The following is a 20,250-nucleotide window of genomic DNA, read 5'->3' as shown; positions in this document are numbered from 1 at the left end:
TTCACCGATTTACAGATCTTGCAGGCTAATCAAGGAAAAAGATTTTCTTACAATGGCCATAAATCCCCCAAATGAATATGTATGTTATAATTTGTACAAATTTTTTAAATCCATGTTAGTTTTATATTGATTATTGTGTACCTATTTTATGTAAAGTTTACCTTTTATCTTATGTTATATTTGTGGTCCTCGGTTGAGTACCAACACAAATAAAATCTTTTGACTTTTTGACTTTGACGCCATGAACAACCACTGAACAGTCACCAGTACCAGAAATGGCCTGATCGATCACCCCCAGATGGCTTTCCAGGTAAAAAGGCCCAATGGGCCCTACCAGACATTAACCTAACTGAGGGTCAACTATGGACTATGGGTGGTCTAAGAAGTGTGTGGTCTGTCTCCTTTTGCATGTCTGGAGTTCCAAAAATATACAGCCTTCCCAAATCTGGTACCACATCCACAACGCTCAATTTGACCCCTAGGGACAAATATGACAGTTTCACAGGCCAACCTGGTGAACACCATTGCATATCTGCCTAACACCCCTCTGCAAGGTATATGTCTAATAGACAGATCAACTTGGTATGAGCCACACATAATACCAGTTTAAACAGCCCTGCAGGTGATTAAAAGGAGGCCTCGAGAAGACCAATACAGTTTGCAGCTTCACCTCACTCTGCCATGGCCTCTGTCAAATCTTCCCGGCAGCTGCTCTTCACAAAGGTGGTGCCATGTAGAATAATCATGACACAGACTCAAGGGCAGCAAGTAGTAACAATCAATTCAATTCTAAAAGAAATTACCACGGTGGGTAAAGACTAGATATCCAGACATGGAGATGACCATCCTCATAGCGGACACAAAATCAATCCACGGCCACATACGTGTCCTCCATAATAAATTAGACAACATGGACAAATTTGTCTCCACACTTGAATCCCTTACAGAGCATTCAGCATATTGGGACTTAGAGATAGAGCCCTTAAGACAGGAAGATACAGACCATGACAATAGAGTTGATGTGCTCTTCCTTCAGATATATGACAGCCTTAAAAGAGTTTAGGCACTATACTGGTTGTCAGAAAATCATGAGAATTTCTAGAATAGGAAAGAATAGAAGTGCAGTGGAATCCCACCAAGAAAGGAGGTGCAAATCTAAGGAGAAACTTAGTTATATTTTAACAATTGGTGAATTATCCCTTTTCAGTTGTTTTGACTGTTCCATTTCCTCTGGTCCCCTGCTCCCACATGTCTCCCTTTTTGTTGACAGAGGTTTATGGAAAGTGCTATAACAGTAACCATGAAACTTCACTGCTTTACCTGCTCCCACTGAGGTAATGGGCCATTTCTTTCTGTTTGGCTCACTGTCTCTTTTATTATTCACAAAATGATGTTTGGTAAATAAGATGAACAGTTTAAAAGCTTCAGTCAGCTGCTAAATGTCAACTAGCCAAGGGCACATAAATATTACAACTTATTTACATTTATTCTTTGATAATCTACAATTTAAAATATTTAGTATAAATCCAGGTGCACGGGTCCTGGAAGTAGTTTGTCACTTTCTATCATTCAGAATGGAATCTTTTTCTAACCTGAACGAGCTCCATGAGGCCCACTTGGATCCAAAGAAACTGCTGGAGACGTTCTTCCTACAGGAGTCTGAGTTTCATGAAGATTCTATTAAGAGGATATTTGACCTTTTGAACAGAGCCTACTCTTCGGGTAAGTGGCCATTTGATCCATTACATCCCTCTTGTTGTTTCAGTTTCTACGGGTTGTTGGAAGGGGGAGTACATAGTCTGGATAATTATAAAATGCAGTCATAAGAATTGGAGAAACATTTCTGTTGTAAAAACATGATACTCATTGAATCCTGTGCAATACTGGAGGAAATCTCTGAGATTGGTGAAGTTTAGCTCTTTCTCAGTTCTGGTTACATGAAGATAAGTATATTCAATGTATCAATTACAGCAATCTTTTGAAATAAAAAAATGGGCAATTTGGGATTGGACTCAGGAAGAGGAGCTCCTAAGAAGTATCACTACCCGATCCACAGAGCCAAGATAAAAGACTTCACCACAGCATCAGCCAGTCAGTGCATCCTTCTAAAGCAATATATACCATTGTCAAATATTTTCTAAAAATGAAGATTGCCGGGTCTGGTCTTCCTTTAAGGAATGGACTCAGCAGCTGGCCAATCATTTTTCGGGAAAGATCATGCTGATTTGTCTACCACCTCTTCAAAGCCCAGAGCAAGGTTACAGTTGGAAAACCAGCTGTGCAAGAAAGAAACTATAATGACAGGAAGAATAGTTAAGTTGGATTCACCGTTGGATTCTGCTCCCTTGGAGATCCTGTTGCAGGGGAGAGGAGGTCATTATATCTGCTCTAGCAGTCCTATACGATCTTTCCATGGAGAGTGGATGTGTTCCCGATGCATGGAAACATGCAGTCGGATGCTCACTGTCAAAGAAACCTTCTTTGAATCCTGTCATGGTGGTTTTCAGTCTGGGTACACTGCAAAGGCAGCTTTCATACTGGCTACAGAGGACCTAAAAAAAACTCTGGAACAGGGTGGGTCAGCTGTTCTTATTCTTTTGGACTTTAGCGCAGCTTTTGACATAGTTTCCCACTCAACTTTCTATGAGAGGATCAAAGAATTATGAACTAATATGGCTAACCTTTCTTGCTAACAGAAGCTTCCAAGTCAGTGAAGGACCCTTCCTATCGGAGACACATCAACTTGAGTGTGCAGTGTCCGGCCTTTTTCAGCCTCTGATTTCACTATGGTGTTATATGTAGATGACACTCAGATAGTCTCTGCTTACCAAACATTGACTCCACCTTCGAATAACCCACTGCTTGTCTTGAGCAGGTGACCACCTGGATGGGAATACGTTGTCATAAGCATAATTAGGGGAAAATAAATATTATAGTGGTTGGAAAAAATCTCTTGCTGTGGGATATAATCCTCTGGCCCCTGTGTTTGGGGAAATGCCCCCTCCCCTCCAGACATGAAGTAAAGACCCTTAGAGTTATTCTGGATGAAGACTTAAATATGAGATCTTCGGCAAAGAAATTCACAGGTTCCACTTTGGCCTCCTAAGATCACTTAGGAACATGCTCCAGTGGTTCCCTATGAAATGTCTGAGGACGGTGGTCAAAGGAATGGTCCCGTCCCACCTCGACTATGGCAACACCCTCTATGCAGGAAGCCCCTTTTATTTTATCAGAAAGTTGCAGGTCACACAGAATGCAGTGGTTTGGGCCCTGCTGGGCATGTCCAGGATATAAACCAATACAAAAGGGGCCCCCTGCAACGGATAAAGGCAGACGTCACGGGAAAATTACACTACTGCAAGGAAAAAGGTCCACCCAAACGGATCAAACAATGGCTCATAAGGAGTCCAATAATTTCAATACACAACATGGGACTCACCAAGGGGCGGCAAGAGGGTCACAGGGTGAAATAAATTTCAAGTATACAGGTGCAAAATCTTTATTTTCTTTTTTTCATATTTTGTTTGCACACATTTTATCCAACACATTAAATAACATGATATATAAATTGATAGGCTAATAAAACATACTTCAATTAATATACACAATAAGAAAAACCCCACATCAACCTCGCAACATACATACACTATCTTCTCATTTAGTCACACACAAACATCCACTAATGCACCAAACACTAAATACAAATTCCTCAACGTAATCCCCAGAGTGACACAAAAATTGGATCCTGCGGAGTCTTCATGACACACTGCCAGAGAGTCCAGATCGGTGAGGCAGGATCCACAAAACATGTAACGCCAACGCGCGTTTTGGTGCAGGGCCCAGATCTACGGCCGCACCTTCATCAGGGCTTTCACGTCGAAGGAGCGGGGGAAACACAGCACATAAGTGATACACCCGTGGCCAATCTGTTATAAACAAAAGCTAGATTTAGAATCAACAACCTAATAGACAGTTCAGGTTTTTCAAATTTATATTCAGAATACCAATAATGTAAATGGAGCCTAATACTTTTCATAAGATTCACAATTTCAGATATCAATTACGTAAATTTCATTAGATAGCATATAAGGTTCTAAGTTTGATGGACTCCATATGTAGTATTTTATTTTGAAACATCGCCTCATTCACGGTGAGCCCCAATGCTGCAAAAAAGGATAATGGATTGAGGAGCGGAAAGCACCCAACAAATGCACACATTGGAATCCCTAGATGCAAGAAATATCAGACATCACATTCATCCCAGTTACTAAAAACACCCTGCTGTTCATCCATATTAGAGTGGTCAAGTGGCAACCCCCAGCGAAGTTTATTCATACTTCACGGTAAAACAAAGAATTAAAAATTTCTCTTAGGAAAGTGAGACCTACACCTCTAAAAATTGCACCCTAAGGAACTAACCAGCCCAGCCCTGGTTCAACTTGAGTCATAATTTTACCTCTGCCACCGGTTCCTGGATCCGAAAATCGCAGCTGAGTAATCACTAGTCAGACAAAGATGAAGTCGAAAACACACTGATCCAATAGGAACCTCTTGACAATAGGGCAAGAGTAGGATCATTTCCACAGGGTTCGATGAGGAAGAGAGAACACAGCTCATTCAAGAGGCCGCCACAGACAGCATTCGGTCAGGCGCTTACCGGCTAGGGAGGTTAGTTTCAGCAAGCGACTTTTGTTGGTCTCACAGAGATCATAACTTCGTGCTTCAGACGGCCCCGTGTATATATATCTCAACAAAAGATATACATCGGCAAATAATCCTTTGTAATTAGTGGTTCGCCAGATAGGACATTCATTCAACGAGATAGCATACAAACGGGCTCAGGTTTAAATCAGCTGCAAGATAACCAGTCCAAGATATAATCAGCACAGTTGGGTCCAGCCCATCTCTATTGGCTTCCTATTACCAGAATAGAATTCAAAACCCTTTGCATTGCCCATAGGATTAGACATTTGCCTGGCTCACACCCCTTTGTCACCACATAGCTCCATAAAGTCCTCACCGAGAGCTGAGATCAAACAACCTCTTCCTTCTAGCCATCCCCAGATGTATGAGAGCCAGTGGTGGGGTCATTAATTTGCCTATTTGATTCCCAAGCTTTGGAACCTCCTGCCTATTCCTCTGAGATTAAACAACAACTTGCTTCGTCTTAGGAAGCCGTTGAAAACACATCTCTTCATTTAAAGCAGCACATTCCTACACCTGTCCTGTTAGCATGGGCAAGCCATTTCCGGCTAGCTGTGCACTTTAAGAAATGCTTGATGGTTATGATGATGTACTGAAAGGTCTGATGTGATGCAATATATTGTACGCTATAGGGTGAAACATTCACTTATTTATGTTATTTATAATGTTTTATACAGTACACAAATGACCCAAGATGGTATCAGAGCACTTTATGAGATGTCAGGAAGGAAGAAGCAGTAAAATAAACAACAAAATCACAAGCTAAACAAGGTGTGCTGGGTCCCAAAAGAAGACAGGAGGCCACTAATGGGACCAAGTATCCACATGACATGGAAGATAACAGGAGTCCAGGAGTGGAGACATGTGGCTCACTGGTTAGAGCAGGCAGACCCTGAAGCAGAGGTCAGACCCGGGACCAGGCTTCAATTTCCGACGCAGCAGGGTCTTGAGCTCAAATGTCCACGGACTCGATAATTCTCGCTTCGGTGCCTGACCTAATCATGGGTTCACACTCTTCAACTCTGCGCATTAAGCTTGCTTAATTCCACAACGCCCCCCCCCCCCGCGGCGGGATGCCTGGCTTTCACCTTGGGGATGCCCTGTAGGGGCTATCTCACAGGACGGGTTCCCAAGGCAAGCGCGGAGATACCCCTTCGGGGGTTGATTCAGGCGCTATATAAGAAACATATTAATAATAATAATAATAATATACATGGGTATAGCAGATGCAGGCCAATGTGTAAGGCTTCTAAGATGCAAGATCCTTGGAGCAAGAACATGTTCATTAGCAGCTCTTTGACTTCCTTTTTAAATGATAGAGGTGGAGGTTCAGTTTGATTTCAGGGTGCGAGGAGTTTTAGAATCTCGAGGCACTATCCAAGAAAGCGCTTGAAAATAAAACGGAAACAGGAAAGGTTTCAGAAAGACATAGCACACAATAAACTGATGACACAGTGAGAAAAGATTATGGGAATAAAATCCAGTGCAGGGTGCAGTGAAAGAACTGTAGGCAACACATTCACCTCCAGCATCAAAACATAAATAGATAGGTCTACTCAACCTGCTATATTTGTACTGGTGATAACCTGTATTTATCAGCACTGATTCTAAGGAAATCCTGCAAAGACCTGAACTGCAGGTCGTGCAGTAGTAACTGTGACCTGGGCAGTTAAACATAAATGTCTCTCAGAGACGTTCAGCACTCACAGACAAATGACGGCTTTTTCAGTCTGAAGGGCTGGCCAATCCTTGATCAGTTTCATATGTTTCCGCACATCATTCATTGCATGACATCTACATGGAGTGAGCTCTCTGTCTAATGAGGTTGTTTCTTCAACTGAAGGTTTACTGGTGACACTGAAATGAACCCAAGGGTTAACTAGTGATGATGAAATAAAACTAGATGTTCCCCAGTGACATATAAATACAACCAAAGGTGTTCTAGTGATGCTGAAACAAAACCAAGTGTTCAATAATGACATTGAACTCCCTCGTATCAAATGACAACTTTTGATATTTTTAGGTTTAAAATGAAATCTGCTGGTTGCATTAATGCATTATACATGAGTGATTACGTAATGTGCAAACTTCCAACCACAGATTGTCCATGTTCTCTGGAATCTCAGAAAGAAAATACAACAACTTGTCAGTTCTAATGTCTAAGCTTGTGTGTCAAGCACAGATGTGGCTGCCTGGAGCCAGCACAGGTACCATTGTACCATGGTACAAAGGTGCCTGATTTGTAAGGAGGATAAGTAAGGGGCACATCATTAATCCACTGAGGCTTTAATCCCCTCTATGCCTGAAGAAAAAACAAGGAGAAATTACAAAAATTGTCATCATTACACCTCCAATGGAAAGGCGCATTCTAAGGTTTAACACTTATCTCCCTAGGTCACCGGGCAGTGTGAAGTTCATTCTTTGTTGCACCAAATCTCCTGAGAGATGTGAGGTACAAGGGTGTTGCTGGCCTGTTTTGCAGAGAGATATTGACACAATCATGAATTTGGCTTCTAAATGGCCTCTTTCTTCATTTACAGTATAACCAGTCCACACCTACACAAATCTTTCAAGTTTGCAAACACATATGTGAAGTAAGTAGCTTAGCAGCTACACATTTCAAACAAAGACACACACTAAAGTATACAAATCAGTGATAGATGAAATGCATGAACACTACTCTCATGGTGCAAGAATTAATTCAGTACCATGAACTCCAGACAGGAATGTGTTTTTGAGTTTTGAGTATTCTGCTGACTGCGTAACCTGTGCAAAATTTGGAATTCCAGTGTAAGTTCAAACATAGGCCATCATTACGATGACTGCCATCATATCAAGATGAAGACCGCCCAACATGTAGTCAGCGGATTCACCCACCATAATGCTATCCAACCATCGTGAAGGCGGTTGGAAACATGCCTTTTTTCAATTGTGGCTTGTTGTGCGACCCAGATAAAGGTCACAGCACAATCCTTAATTGAAAAAGGCATGTTTTTAAACATCTATGCATGATCATGTGCCAGGCATCATGAATGTTTGGGGGGTACCACTTGTGCCCCCTTTGGGCCATAGCAGAGGCCCAAGGGGGACAGGTGTCCTGCTAGGGGCCCCATTTTTTTGAATAAACACAGGGGGACCCAATTGGTAGCTATGGACCATGGGTATCAGTTAATTAAAGAAACAAAGGTCCTAAGCTGAGCAAAATTACAAATTGATGCTATATAGACCACAATAGGCTGCTATATATGTTCCTTGCCCAGCCGGACAGGGAATTTATTATAAATCAGATCAAGTGTTTAAGAGTTTAGATACATTTGGCAACACACAATTTATTGCAGTAAGGCACAGTCCTGCACCGTACCGGAGAGGTAAGCAAAAATTGAAAGGAAAGGTAGTAGGAAAGAAAGGTTCTTCAGGCAAAAAGAGTGAGCGATCTGGGCACTGTTAGAATCAATGTTATCAGTGTTTCCCAGAGTAGCACAGTGCTCTAGTTACAAGGGGAACATTTTCAGGACTTACCAAATGAATTTCCTGGTTAAACAATATATTCGCCTGTTGGGGAAGAAAACAGGGAAAAAGAACAGAAAAACAATGAGATTTAAGTTTGGTTTCAGAAAAGTTGGGAGAGGTCAACTAAGCCATGTTTTGCACTATATTCACAAAATTTGGATTTGCAGTGATAAGGTGCTGCCAACGGGCGTGCTGTTTGAATTAAAAACAGTGGTGCTTGGTGCATTTATCGGCGCAGGAGTTTATATGTGGGAGTAAGTTTAACCCTGATGGTGACTAGCTAGGGCCTCCGTGGTTGCAAAGACTGATTAAAATTAATCATGGACCAAGCATGTTTTTTGGCCTCTAAAGCCTCATTATCCATAATGAGTCGGTTCATTTTAATCCTTTCATTAAAAAACTTTTTGAAGCCGAGCTTTGACATTTCTGGAAAACCTGACTTCAAAGCAAAACTCTTGAGCCATGTTGAAATATGAGATCTCCATGCACCTGGATCAGACAAAACAAGAAATACATACATTTAAAAAATTACCCTTGCAGCACCATGGACTGTCTCCAGTTCTTTGGTTGCCCCTGGTAGTCTTAAAAAATGTCCCCGCTAGTGGCTTTGAGAGGGGGCCACTCAGGAGCTTCAGCAAACAGCAGCACTGTTCTCAGCTTCAGGTCCCACCTTCCCTAGACATTTCACAGGCATTTTTGTGATATTTGCGTTTTTTATATAGAATGTTGTTCCCACCTCTTTATTTTAATATTAACCTGAAACTTGTGACTGTTGCATCAATGCAAGGGTCGTATGCATGATTGAAAAGATAGGTGAACATGGAGTGCTCATAGGGTGTTTATATTGACTGTTTTCCTAAGTTGATACTAATTCTAATTATGAACATTTTTTTTCGAGCAGGTAGTGTGAAAGGAAAGACTCTGATCCAGTTATCCATTGCTCCTCTATTCCAGTACCTCTTTCTAGCCAGTGAGTATTTCAAGGAGATCATTATTGGTGGCTCGACTGATAAATGCATCTCAGAGATAGAAAAATGGAGGACAAATGCTCCTGGGGCCATTGATTACAGTCATGCTGCCAAGTTGACCTGTGAGCTTCAAGGCAACAGGTATGTATTATGTACAGATTGGTTTATTATAAATAGTGGGTCAAATAATATATGTAAATATAAAAGCCTGGACTAACTTCTACACCTCCAACTGCATGCATCTCTACACTTAACTACCAGTCAAAAACATGAGTAATAGCATGCTTGGAAATCCAAGTAAGGTTCAGCTTTTCAGGCATTCCATTGTACTTGTCATTCAGTTTTTTTAGGTTTTCCACCTCCCCATGTGGGGAAAGTGCTTGCATATGTATCATACATTCAGCAATACAGCAAGCCGCCTTGCTGTGCTGCATGAAAGGGAGAGAGCATTTTGACATATTCACAGGCCTATCCCTAATGGTAATTCTGGGAATGTGCTAAAATCTGTAGGTGAATGCATGGTAACACACATCATTTACTCATTAGAGCCCCTGCCCAGGACCAAGCAATGCAAGGCAGTGACTTGCTCTGCCTTGTGTTACCACATTTACCAAGCCACGCAGATCTATGCAAGAGGGCCTTGCGTGGCTTGGTAAATGTCACTCTAGGTTTTGCATCACCCCTGCTCTCCCTGGCGTGGTGCAAGGGAGACACAGCACCATGATAAACAGGGCCCTAAGTGAACAATTCTAAAGCGTTTGAGGGACAACTGAATATGCATTAGCAGTTGTCCCTCTCCGAGCCTGGGTCGGAACTGTTCATAAGTAACACTATACGAGCATTAGAAAGCCATTTTGTGATTCAGTCCGTCAGTAAGCATGAGCGGATTTTGCGGATTGGCATTCCGCGAATTTGCGGATTTGCGGATTGCCAAAATCCGCAAAATCCGCGAATCTGCGCAGATTTTTTTTTTGTATGTTCGCACGGGTTTCTGCAAGTTTGCACGCGTTTTGTACAATTTTGCAAATTGCGAAATTGTACAAACCGCGTGCGAACGTGCAGCAACCCGTGCGAACACGTTAAAGAAGCTCCTGGTCACAGGAACAGCACGGGGATTGCGCTCATGAAAGTCAAGGATGCAAAGGCCTCTACCCAGCATCACAGCTGATATTCCACGGTAGATTTGGGAAAAGGCAAACCTGTCCAGCCTCGAAGACGCTCATGATTGTTTTTGGGCTAATGAATGAGTCACTGAATTTGAGCATTAACTAGTTCGAGCGACCATGTGTGTGTTACTATGCAATCGCCCTGAAGGGCACAGGGGTCCCTTGAGTGACCTGTAAGGCTGTGCTGCCCTGCAACTATTTTACAATGGCGCCAGCAAGCTGCCCGCGCCGTTGTAAAATAGTTACAAAGTTAGCTTGCACAGGAAGCACCTGCTTCGTTTTATCTAGTGGTTCCTGTGCAAGCTAACTTTGTAACTATTTTACAACGGCGCTGGCAGCTTGCTGGCGCCATTGTAAAATAGTTAAATGAGTGTGGGTTCAACTTTTGAACCCGTTACGTTCGCGGATTTTTTTTTGCAGATTTTGCGGGAAATCCGCAAAATTCGCGGATTGCGGATTTCCCAAAAATCCGCAAAATCCGCGAGCGTGACGGATTTCACGCTCATGCTTATCCGTCAGCTGACATCTGCCTGAGGCATCTCTGAAAACATACCTGAGCTCTGTCGATGCGAGTTACCCCTTTCACGCTGGGTCTCCCAACATCAGCAGGTAACGCACCCTCTTCCTGAATCACCAGCATACTCCCAACAACCGTCTTGGACCCGCAAGTCTCTCTCTGCGAAGCACTTGTCGGCTTGGAGCTCTTCAGGTGTGACATCTTGGGCCCGCAGTTGTATCTCTGAAGCCGAGACTGGAAATATAGTGCAGCTCTCTCTGTGAGATACCCCCTTCACGCTCCCTTTCCCCACATCACTCTTCGGCAGATATTCCGTTGGAAGCCGACGTCCCTCACCGTTCCCTATACCAGTCAGCCCCCATGTGCTCCTCTGCGAACGGGCCCTTAACTCTCCCTCTGTGAACTGATGGGCCGTGGTTCTCCCTCTATGAGCCAAGCAGTCGGCTCGGAGCCCTTCATCTATGAGCCAACCAGCTCATAAGTCTCTGAGAAGAGATGCAATGGAGGCAACGATCATGCAGGTCAGTCACCAAACACTGCTCCGACATCCCCCATCAGGAGCTCATTGTCCGCCATCCCCACTCAACCCCACCCCCACACAAAAATGTGACAGCCACGTTAGGGAATCTGGAACATAAAAAAATGGGTAATGTCATACAATTATTAATAAGAAGATGCTTGTGAGGTTGGACAAATAAGAATCTTAGTCATGTATGAATTTACATATAAGAGGGAAGAACATGAAAATGGGTGTTCCCTAAATACCAAAAAGAACAAAGTTCTAGTCAGACATTCGGATAGCCCACACAACCACAAAGAAGATTTACTTATTCAAAAAAAGCTTTTTAATTTCTGTTTTTATATATATATAAATGTACATTGATTTCATAGAAAAATAATTTCATTAAGACAGTGAGATAGTATCTGAAAAACATATAGTAGTCATATACAGAATTATAATGTAAAAACTAGGGCACGCAAAGATATTTCAAAAACAGGCACAAAGTACATGAACTCATACAATCAAACACACCTTCTGTACAATCAAAGACATACACAGACATTCACATACATATCACCACACACAACAGCGCCGACGCGCGTTTCGGACTAGAGCCAATACAGGCTTCCTTCATCAGGGCGCACTTGGAGTAGAAAACAGGCAGACTCAATAAATGACGTCTGGCACAAGGTCCTGAGGAGCAGCAAGGGCTGAGAGTAGGTATTCTAGGGGCCCTCAAGAATGGGGCCACTGAGATATTTCAGGGGAATAGCAGGTAACTGGCAACAGTAAGTATAAACGGAATCCAATAGGTGCATGCGCTCACTGGATCGTTGAGATTCGGAGCAGCACCAATTCAGAGGCCTGTAAAAGATCCAGGCGAGGTTCAGGAAGGGAGCTGAGGTACCACTGTGGGTCAGGGGGGCACAATAAGCCAGCCAAATGTCTTTAAAAAGGGTTCCAGAAGGGCCTGGTAGAGACTACCCAGATAGATGTAAAGATTATAATATGGGCCAGGCATCAATATTCACCGGTGAATCCTACCGCCAAAGGGAGAAGGAGCCTTTCTGCTGCTTCCATCGTGGTCTTTTTCTACTGCGGACTTTTAGGTTGTCTTAGGCTCTTTGCCCTTTTTTTCCTAATTCTGCCTGAAGTTTGTGCCGATCGATGTTACCTTCCTGTTTTCAAGGATTTGAACAGACCGTATCACTTAGGTCCTCTGAATATTGATGCCTGGCCCATATTATAATCTTATAGTATTCTCTAGTATTCTCGCCCTGGCGGGTTGTTCCCCCTTTCTTTATTAATCCTTAGATGCAGGGTCCCTCTCTCGTTTTTCAATTTGAATTTACATATAAACCATTTTATTAAAACAGAACAACAAATAATACTATGTACAGCCATACCGTGTCATCGCTAGACCATTTGTGAATCACAGCCTGCAAGACCAAAAGAATATAAGATGGTGCATCATGCGTCCAGCAAAGGAGAGAGAGAAAGAGTGAGGGAGAGGTAGAGAGAGAGAAAAAGAAAGAAAGAAAGAGTGAGAGAGAAATGAGACAGAGAAAGAGAGAAAGGGTCAGAGAGGGAGAGAATGAGATACAAGGAAGAGAGAAAGAGAGAAACAGTATGAAAGAGAGGAAGAGAAAGAGAAAAACAGTGTGAGAGAGAGGAAGAGAGAGAGAGAGAGAAAGAAAGAAAGAGAAATAAAGAGTGAGAGAGAGCAAGAGAGAAAGAAAGAATGAGAGAGAGGAAGAGAGAGCAAGAGCGAGAGAGAGAGAAAAAAGAGGAAGAGAGAGGAAGAGAGAGAAATAAAGAGTGGGAGAGAGGAAGACAAAGAAAGAGTGAGAGAGAGAAAGTGTGAGATACAAGGAAGAGAGGAAGAGAGAAACCGTGTGGGAGAAAGAGAGACAGAAACAGTGTAAGAGAGAGGAAGAGAGAGAGGAAGAGTGGGAGAGAGGAACATACAGAAATAAAGAATGAGAGAGAGAGAGGAAGAGACAGAGAAAGAGAGAAAGGAAGAGATGGAGAAGGAGAGGGAGTGTTGACACTTGAGAAAATCTTTGCAGCTCACCTTTCTCCCACTGGTGTGTCTCCAACCACGTACCAGAACATAGAGCACCCTCAAGATTAGTCATCTGAAAGATAGTAGAGAATCAGTAATTGCAGAGTACAACTGCACACGCCTAACTCTTTGTTTCGCACTCAGGCTGCTGCACCCCATCCACTTCCACTGCTCGGAGGTTCTGTGCACTCCTGTGTGCCCAGGCCGCTGCACAGTATCTACTTCCACCACCCACAGGTGACTGCCCACTGCTACAGAAAGAAACCTCTCTGCTCACCTTCTGCCACTGGCGTGTGTGTAAGAGGATCCACCACATGCCAAAGCAACCTTCTCAGGCGTTGCGTACTCGCAGTAAAGCAGAGTGCACAATTTAGACTAGGTGTTGATTGGCAGGATGGCCACTTCTCATCACAGGTTCCACGCGTATCCATCTCTGGTGACACTTGGTGGCAGGAGGTCCGTGTTAGGGGGGGTCAATTTTTGAATCACAGCCTGTTAGATAAAAAGCAAGATAAGATTGTGCATCATGCATCCTTCAAAGAGAGAGGAAGCGAGAGACAGAGAAAGAAAGATTGAGCAGATGACAGAGAGAAAAAGAAAGAAAGAGTGAGAGGAAGACAAAGAGAAAGAGAGAAACAGTGAGAGTGAGAGGAAGACTGAAAGAAAAATAAAGAAAGGGTGGGAGGAAGACAGCGAGAAAGAGTGATAGAGAGATGAATAGAGAGAAAAACAGTGCGAGAGAGGAAGAGCGAGAAAGAGAAAAATAGTGTGAGAAAGTGGAAGAGAGAAACAGAGGAAGAGTGAGAGAGAGAGAGAGAGAGAGAGAGAGAGAGAGAGAGAGAGAGAGAGAAAGAGAGAAAAAGGGAGAGAGAGTAGAAGAGAGAGAGAAAAAGAGAAACAATGAGTGAGAGAGGAAGAGAGAGAGAAAAAGAAAGAGTGGTAAGAAGACAGAGAAAAAGAGAGAAACAGTGAGAGTGAGCGCAAGAGAGAGAAAAAGAGAAGCAAAGAAAGTGAGAGGAAGACAGAGAGAAATAGTGAGAGAGACGAAGAGAGAGAAACAGTGAGAGAGAGGAAGAGAGAGTGAAAGAGTGTGAGAAAGAAGAAAAGAGAAAGAGAGGAAGAGTGAGAAAGAAATAGAAAGAATAAAAGAAAGAGAGAGAGAGAGAGAAAGAGAGTGAGGGAGAGGGAGAGAAATGAAGAGATGAGGAGGGACAGTCAGTGTCCACACTGTGAACAAAACCCTCACAGCTCAGCTGTGTCTCCAACCACGTGCCGGGACCTAGTAGAGCCCTCAAGCTACCTCATCTGAAACGTAGTACAGAATTAGTAATGCCAGAGTATATACAACTTTGTACACCTAAATCGCTGTGCATCCAGGCTGCTGCACCCCAAGCACTCCCACCGCCCATAGGTATTAGCCAGCCGGTGGGCACCCAGGCCTCTTGCTCACCTTTTCGCATACAGGGCACCCTCCACATCATGCAGCCCCGCTCAGCAAGCCAACAAGTCTTACATTCAATCAATCAATCAATCACTGCATTTATAAAGCGCGCTACATACCCGTGAGGGTCTCAAGGCGCATTTGGTGCTGCATCTTGATTTTGCCATGGCGGAGGACATACTAGTGCACCCATCATCATCGCAGTTTGCACACCTGCTCAGTTCTTGCGGTGCCACTGACTCAGTGACCAGTGAGGCCACGCACGTGGTAGTAGGCCCCTGCTGTTCCATGGATGAGGCCTACACTGCAGTATGGCAGGGCACACAAACCATGAAGTGTCCAGACCTCCAGGATGCACCATCACCATGGCGGTGTGACCTTGCTGGCCGCAGAGCATGCGTTGCAAGCAACTCTAAAATGGCGAACAGCACGTGCGTCCGGTCTTTTTCATTGGTAGAGGCACATAACCTGTGATGCCTGTGTTGGATGCGTGTGGTGTGGGTATGTAGCAGCCATTAGGGTGTGGCTGTGGCATACTGACAACTAGATCTGTGACCAGCAGATCACTACATTGAAAATCTGGGCTGTGTAGCATTGTTGTCTTTCCCTGTAAGCATAAGCGGAGTGGGCTGGCCTGCCGTATGCCAGTCCTGCGTGAGGCTGTAAAGAATGACTCCAGATCTATGGGCGTGGCTCTGTGGTGAGGAATCAACTGATGCAGTGCAGTGTTGCCTCATTGGGTTAGATTACGCACGATTGGACTATATTTTTTGGTTGTGCGGTAAAATTTTGGTTTGTGCAAGTTGCCAGATTATAAATATGTAGACAGTGCTCCAGCAAAGTAGTATGTTAAAGCGCCTTATTAGACACATATTTACTTGGCAGCCTGTTGCAACATCAATTCCAATGTATTTACCGCCTGCCTGACACTGCCCCTCCCCCTCCTTCCTTAAAGTAGAAATATTGGGCTACTTTTGGTTACTTTGTGGGTGGCTTTGGGCTACAGAATACTTAAAAAATCTGGCAACACTGGCCTGCAGATGTTTTTGTTGTAGTATTGTCGTCACCCAGGTCGCAATTGCCAATGTGTCACTCTGTGAGCCAAGTCCCACAACATGGCCAGCATGGAAGGTACAGGGAATCACTGACCCTACATTCATCCATAATTCAACACATGAAAGATTGTCCACATGACACATCTGTGTGGATATGAATGTTTATTGCACATTCAGTGGAGTGTTGCAGCTGTAAATCAAATCAAATCAAATTGACTTTATTTCGGATATATTGCAATCCATAAAAGTACACAGCATTAAACAATTCATAGTAAAAACATTACAATAATTACAAAGTCAATCTAGATTACATACAACACATATGTTACTTAAAAGAGTGCATAGACAAAATCAGTACAAGAAAAAGTGCAAGTAGTGCCCACATACAAAAAAAGTGCATTAGTGCAATGGGCTGAGGCTAGTTCACAGTTACTCATCTAAACATTTTCTTAGTCTCATAGTTAGTTTTAAAAATTCTAGCACCTGGAGGACACTATCAGAGTGCAGCAGCTGTAAGTACATAAGGGCGGGCCTGATTTGCTTAAAATTTTATTTCTTTAAAAGAGTAACAAGATACCGCCTACGAGGATATTCATAAAATGCACATAAAAATATAAAATGCAGCATATCCTGTGGAGACTTCCCTTCGCAGCCACAGGGAGCTGCAGGTTTCTTAAAAATGTCCGACTTAGGTCTAATTAATAGATGATGAAAGATGTTGAACCTGAACCGGGTCAGCAAAAATTTCTCATGGGTGTTAAAGGAGCATGTTAGGTACATTTCCATAGAATCACAAGTTCTCAGCATAATATACTTTCTAACATTGGGTTTCGAGAGCTCAACTTCATCTCTTAAGGCATTAATATCCATGAAAAAACCTCTCTTAATTGCTGCAACATCACCCTTAACTATATCCCTCCGATTGTCAAACAGGTTCAGGCGGCCAAGCTTCAAAAATTGGGACTTCAAATATTTAAGCCAAGGTACACACATTGCATGATCGAGCGATACAAGATCTTCCACTATTTGGTGGGTTAAAGGAATTTCATCACTTAACCATAATTTTACCCAGCATAACAGTGGTTTCAATCCAACAATGTCGGATAAATACAGACAACCAAGCTCTTCATGTACAGCTAAATTCGGTGTGCTACCTGGGATACATAACAGACGCTTTAAGAAATTATTTTCAACTATTTGTAGTTGTTTGCCATTTGTGTAGCCCCATATCTCGCTTCCATATACTGCGGTGGCTATGGATTTAGCGTTGTGTAATTTCATCATAGCCACATTTGGCTTTTTCCCCAGTTTGGAAGCAAAGTTGAAGATGGAGGAATTTACTCTAGTCATTTCCCCCTTCTTCTTGGCCAACTGTGGGGCCCAACTAAGCTTCGTATCAAATAAAACACCCAAATATGAGAACGTCTAGGTGATGGGGATCAAAACTTCATTCAGTTTAAAATTGAACTTCTTTTTAGGTTGACGGCCAACATGCATTATATAAGATTTAGAATTGTTGACCATAAGGTCCCTATCAGACATAAAATTATTAAAAGCATTCAAAAGTGCCTGGAGACCTATTTCTGTTCGTGAAATTAAGACCGCATCGTCGGCATATAAAAGTAAAGGAATACCCCTCGCACCAGCTCTAGGACAATCTGATTTAACATCTTGTAGTTCAGCCTGTAAATCATTTATATAAAAATTAAAAAGAAAAGGGGCCAAGATACACCCCTGACGTACTCCTTTATTTATGCTAAAACTTCCTGTGGTTTCCCCAGTCGATGAAAACCTCACGTTGGCTCTTGTGTCATTATGCAGATCCGCTAGGAACTCCACGGTCCCCTTATCAATACCTTTATCCTTCATGGTCTGCCACAGCCTCCCCCTGTTAACACAGTCGAAGGCTGAGGACAGATCCATGAAGGCAAGGTGAATTACTCCTTTCTGTACGACGGTATATTTATTCAGAATAAGAAACAGGTTGAGACACTGAGTTATAGTAGAGCGCCCTTCACAGAAGCCATGTTGAGAAATCGACATGGTGTTATTTTCATCCGACCAGCTTGTTAGGCGTTGAAGTATAACTCTCCCCATAATCTTAACCATTGAATCAATTTGGGATATTGGTCGGTAACAAAGAGCACTTCCCCTATCTCCCTTCTTTAAGACAGGGACTATAGTTGACAGTCCCCACGTTCCCGGACAACCCACTATGGCCGCAGCATTAAATACAGCAACCAGAATGGGAGCCCAGAAAGCTGGATCAGATTTGTAAATATCCGGTGGTATTCCGTCAGGTCCTGGAGCTTTATTTGCAGTGAGACCCATTATGGCAGCCAAAACCTCACTTTTGTCAAAAATAATAGTGCTATCCCTATCATAGGGGGCAACAACCACGGTTCCAGAACCCTCAGAATAGTACAGACTTGTAAAATGACTTTCCCATTCCTCTTTAGTTATGCAACAGACAAGTATATCTCCAGGGTCCTCGGTCAAAAAAGGTTTTTTAACCAGTGCCCAGAATTTGATGCTGCTATTCAGGGTAGAGGGGTAAAGCAGTTCCTCCCAGGCCTCTTTCCTCAAAAACTCCTTACGGGCGGCAGTAATAGCCTTGTAGTCCTTTCTACAGAGTTTTACGACCTCCCGATTCCTCTGGGAAGCTGACAGTGCAAGCCTCAGTTTGCGAGCAGCTATAGTACAGTCGTGGCTAAACCATCTCGGGCCTATATTGACCTGGGTTTTATTAGGGACAGATAGAAGTGCTGACACCTTCTCCGAAATATTTTGATAAGCCTCTAGAACCAACCTAGGTTCACCCCCCCACATCAGTACAGACTTTAATATCCTCTGCACACCCTTCAGAGATGTTCTTATAAAAGATATCAGCAGAGACCATAGACCATTTTAACCGCCTCCTCCCATCTGTTGTGCCCAATCTACCTTGATTAATGATCTTATTACCTTTTTTTACCCATGGACATTTTAGACAGATTGTCAGAGGGTTATGGTCGCTAGATTCTCTAGGAACAATGCAAAAGGAATCTAAAAAAGTTTGCATTGTCCGCGAGACAAGTATATGGTCTATAAAGGTACCCCTTCCATGCCCTTTAAAGGTAGGGGTATCAAAGCAATATAGCGTGTCCTTTAGTGACATAGCCAGAGAGAGGTCAAAGTCATTTAGTAGGTCATTGCACATTTCCTCCTCCTTAGTGTGCTCCATATGGAGACAGTCCGCACGTTCACTAGTCATTTCTGGTAAACACTTGTGCAATGGATCAATACAAGGATGCAGATTAAAATCCCCATAATCATGAGGTTATGGCCCACATTTTTTATAAAGTTAGAGACAAAAGAATTTAATATAGGAATGTGATTCCTACCTGCACTATCATAAGCAGCATTGTAAAAATTCACCAGGCCCACAAGGACATTACCTCCAGTTAGAGTTAAGCCCATTACACCTGTATGATGTGCTTCAATTCTTCGTACTTCACAGGGTATTAATATGGAAACGAAAATTACAAGGCCCCCCTTGGGCCTACCCCGCAATGATGGCAAGGCTGGCACAAAGACGGCCTTATACCCTTCTAAGAAGAGGTTACAGCCTACCTCCCAGGTCTCTTGTAAACAGATAATTGAAAATTGCTTAATGTAAGTTACCCAATTTGCATCAGACATTTTGGCCGCAAGACCATCAATATTCCAAGAGACAGCAAAACATCCTGGCATTTTGCCCACCGGGTTATCTGAGTATGTAGATTCACCTGTAGCCCTAGTATCCTGAGCTGCAGGTGCCCCCCGTCACTCACACATCTCAAGGCCGGATAACACTTCATACCTATTCTGTGTGTTTAAGTTCGACCCATATTGATAGTGTCCAGTGCTGGGGCTCCTGTTATAAGTTCCATTTGGTCCACCTGACCCACATGGATTAATGATGTTATAAAGGAATGGAGTCTCTTGCACAGGAGTATAAGGTTCAAGCCCTTGCCTGGTTATATTATGTTGTGGTGGAGGTTTGCACAAATGTGCATACAAGTAACCCACTGTTCATATTATATGCCAGTGCAGAAGCTCTCAAAAGGACAGTTGCCACATGCTGGGGGTGTTTGAAATTTACAACTATACAATCCCCGGACCCAGTCTTTTTAGAAGGCCCCACCCAGTTTACACGCCTAACTGTTTATATCTGATCACAATATGAGATGGGAAAACCACAGTTTTTGTTAAGCCATAACACTGTCTTATTTTTCAACGAGGTTTGAGATTCATCAAAGGGAGATGCGGGATGAGTGCCACAAGGGGGCACATAGTCAGTA

At 43.0% G+C, this 20,250-nt stretch overlaps 1 protein-coding gene across 1 annotated transcript in view; it reads left to right on the top strand.

The window, feature by feature from the left end:
• The first annotated feature begins 1,564 nt into the window (after positions 1 to 1,564).
• Positions 1,565 to 20,250, top strand: part of LOC147718232 (nicotinamide N-methyltransferase-like) — a 35,827-nt gene continuing 17,141 nt past the window's right edge. The window contains exons 1-2 of the mRNA XM_086918240.1: positions 1,565 to 1,722; positions 9,116 to 9,323. Of these exons, the coding sequence (XP_086774366.1) occupies positions 1,575 to 1,722; positions 9,116 to 9,323 (356 nt within the window). The 5' untranslated portion in view covers positions 1,565 to 1,574. The remainder of the gene's footprint in view (positions 1,723 to 9,115; positions 9,324 to 20,250) is intronic.

This window comes from Lissotriton vulgaris, chromosome 4_1 (assembly GCF_964263255.1).
Source record: "Lissotriton vulgaris chromosome 4_1, aLisVul1.2, whole genome shotgun sequence".
NCBI lineage: Eukaryota > Metazoa > Chordata > Amphibia > Caudata > Salamandridae > Lissotriton > Lissotriton vulgaris.
This window is presented reverse-complemented; position numbering and strand designations above follow the sequence as displayed.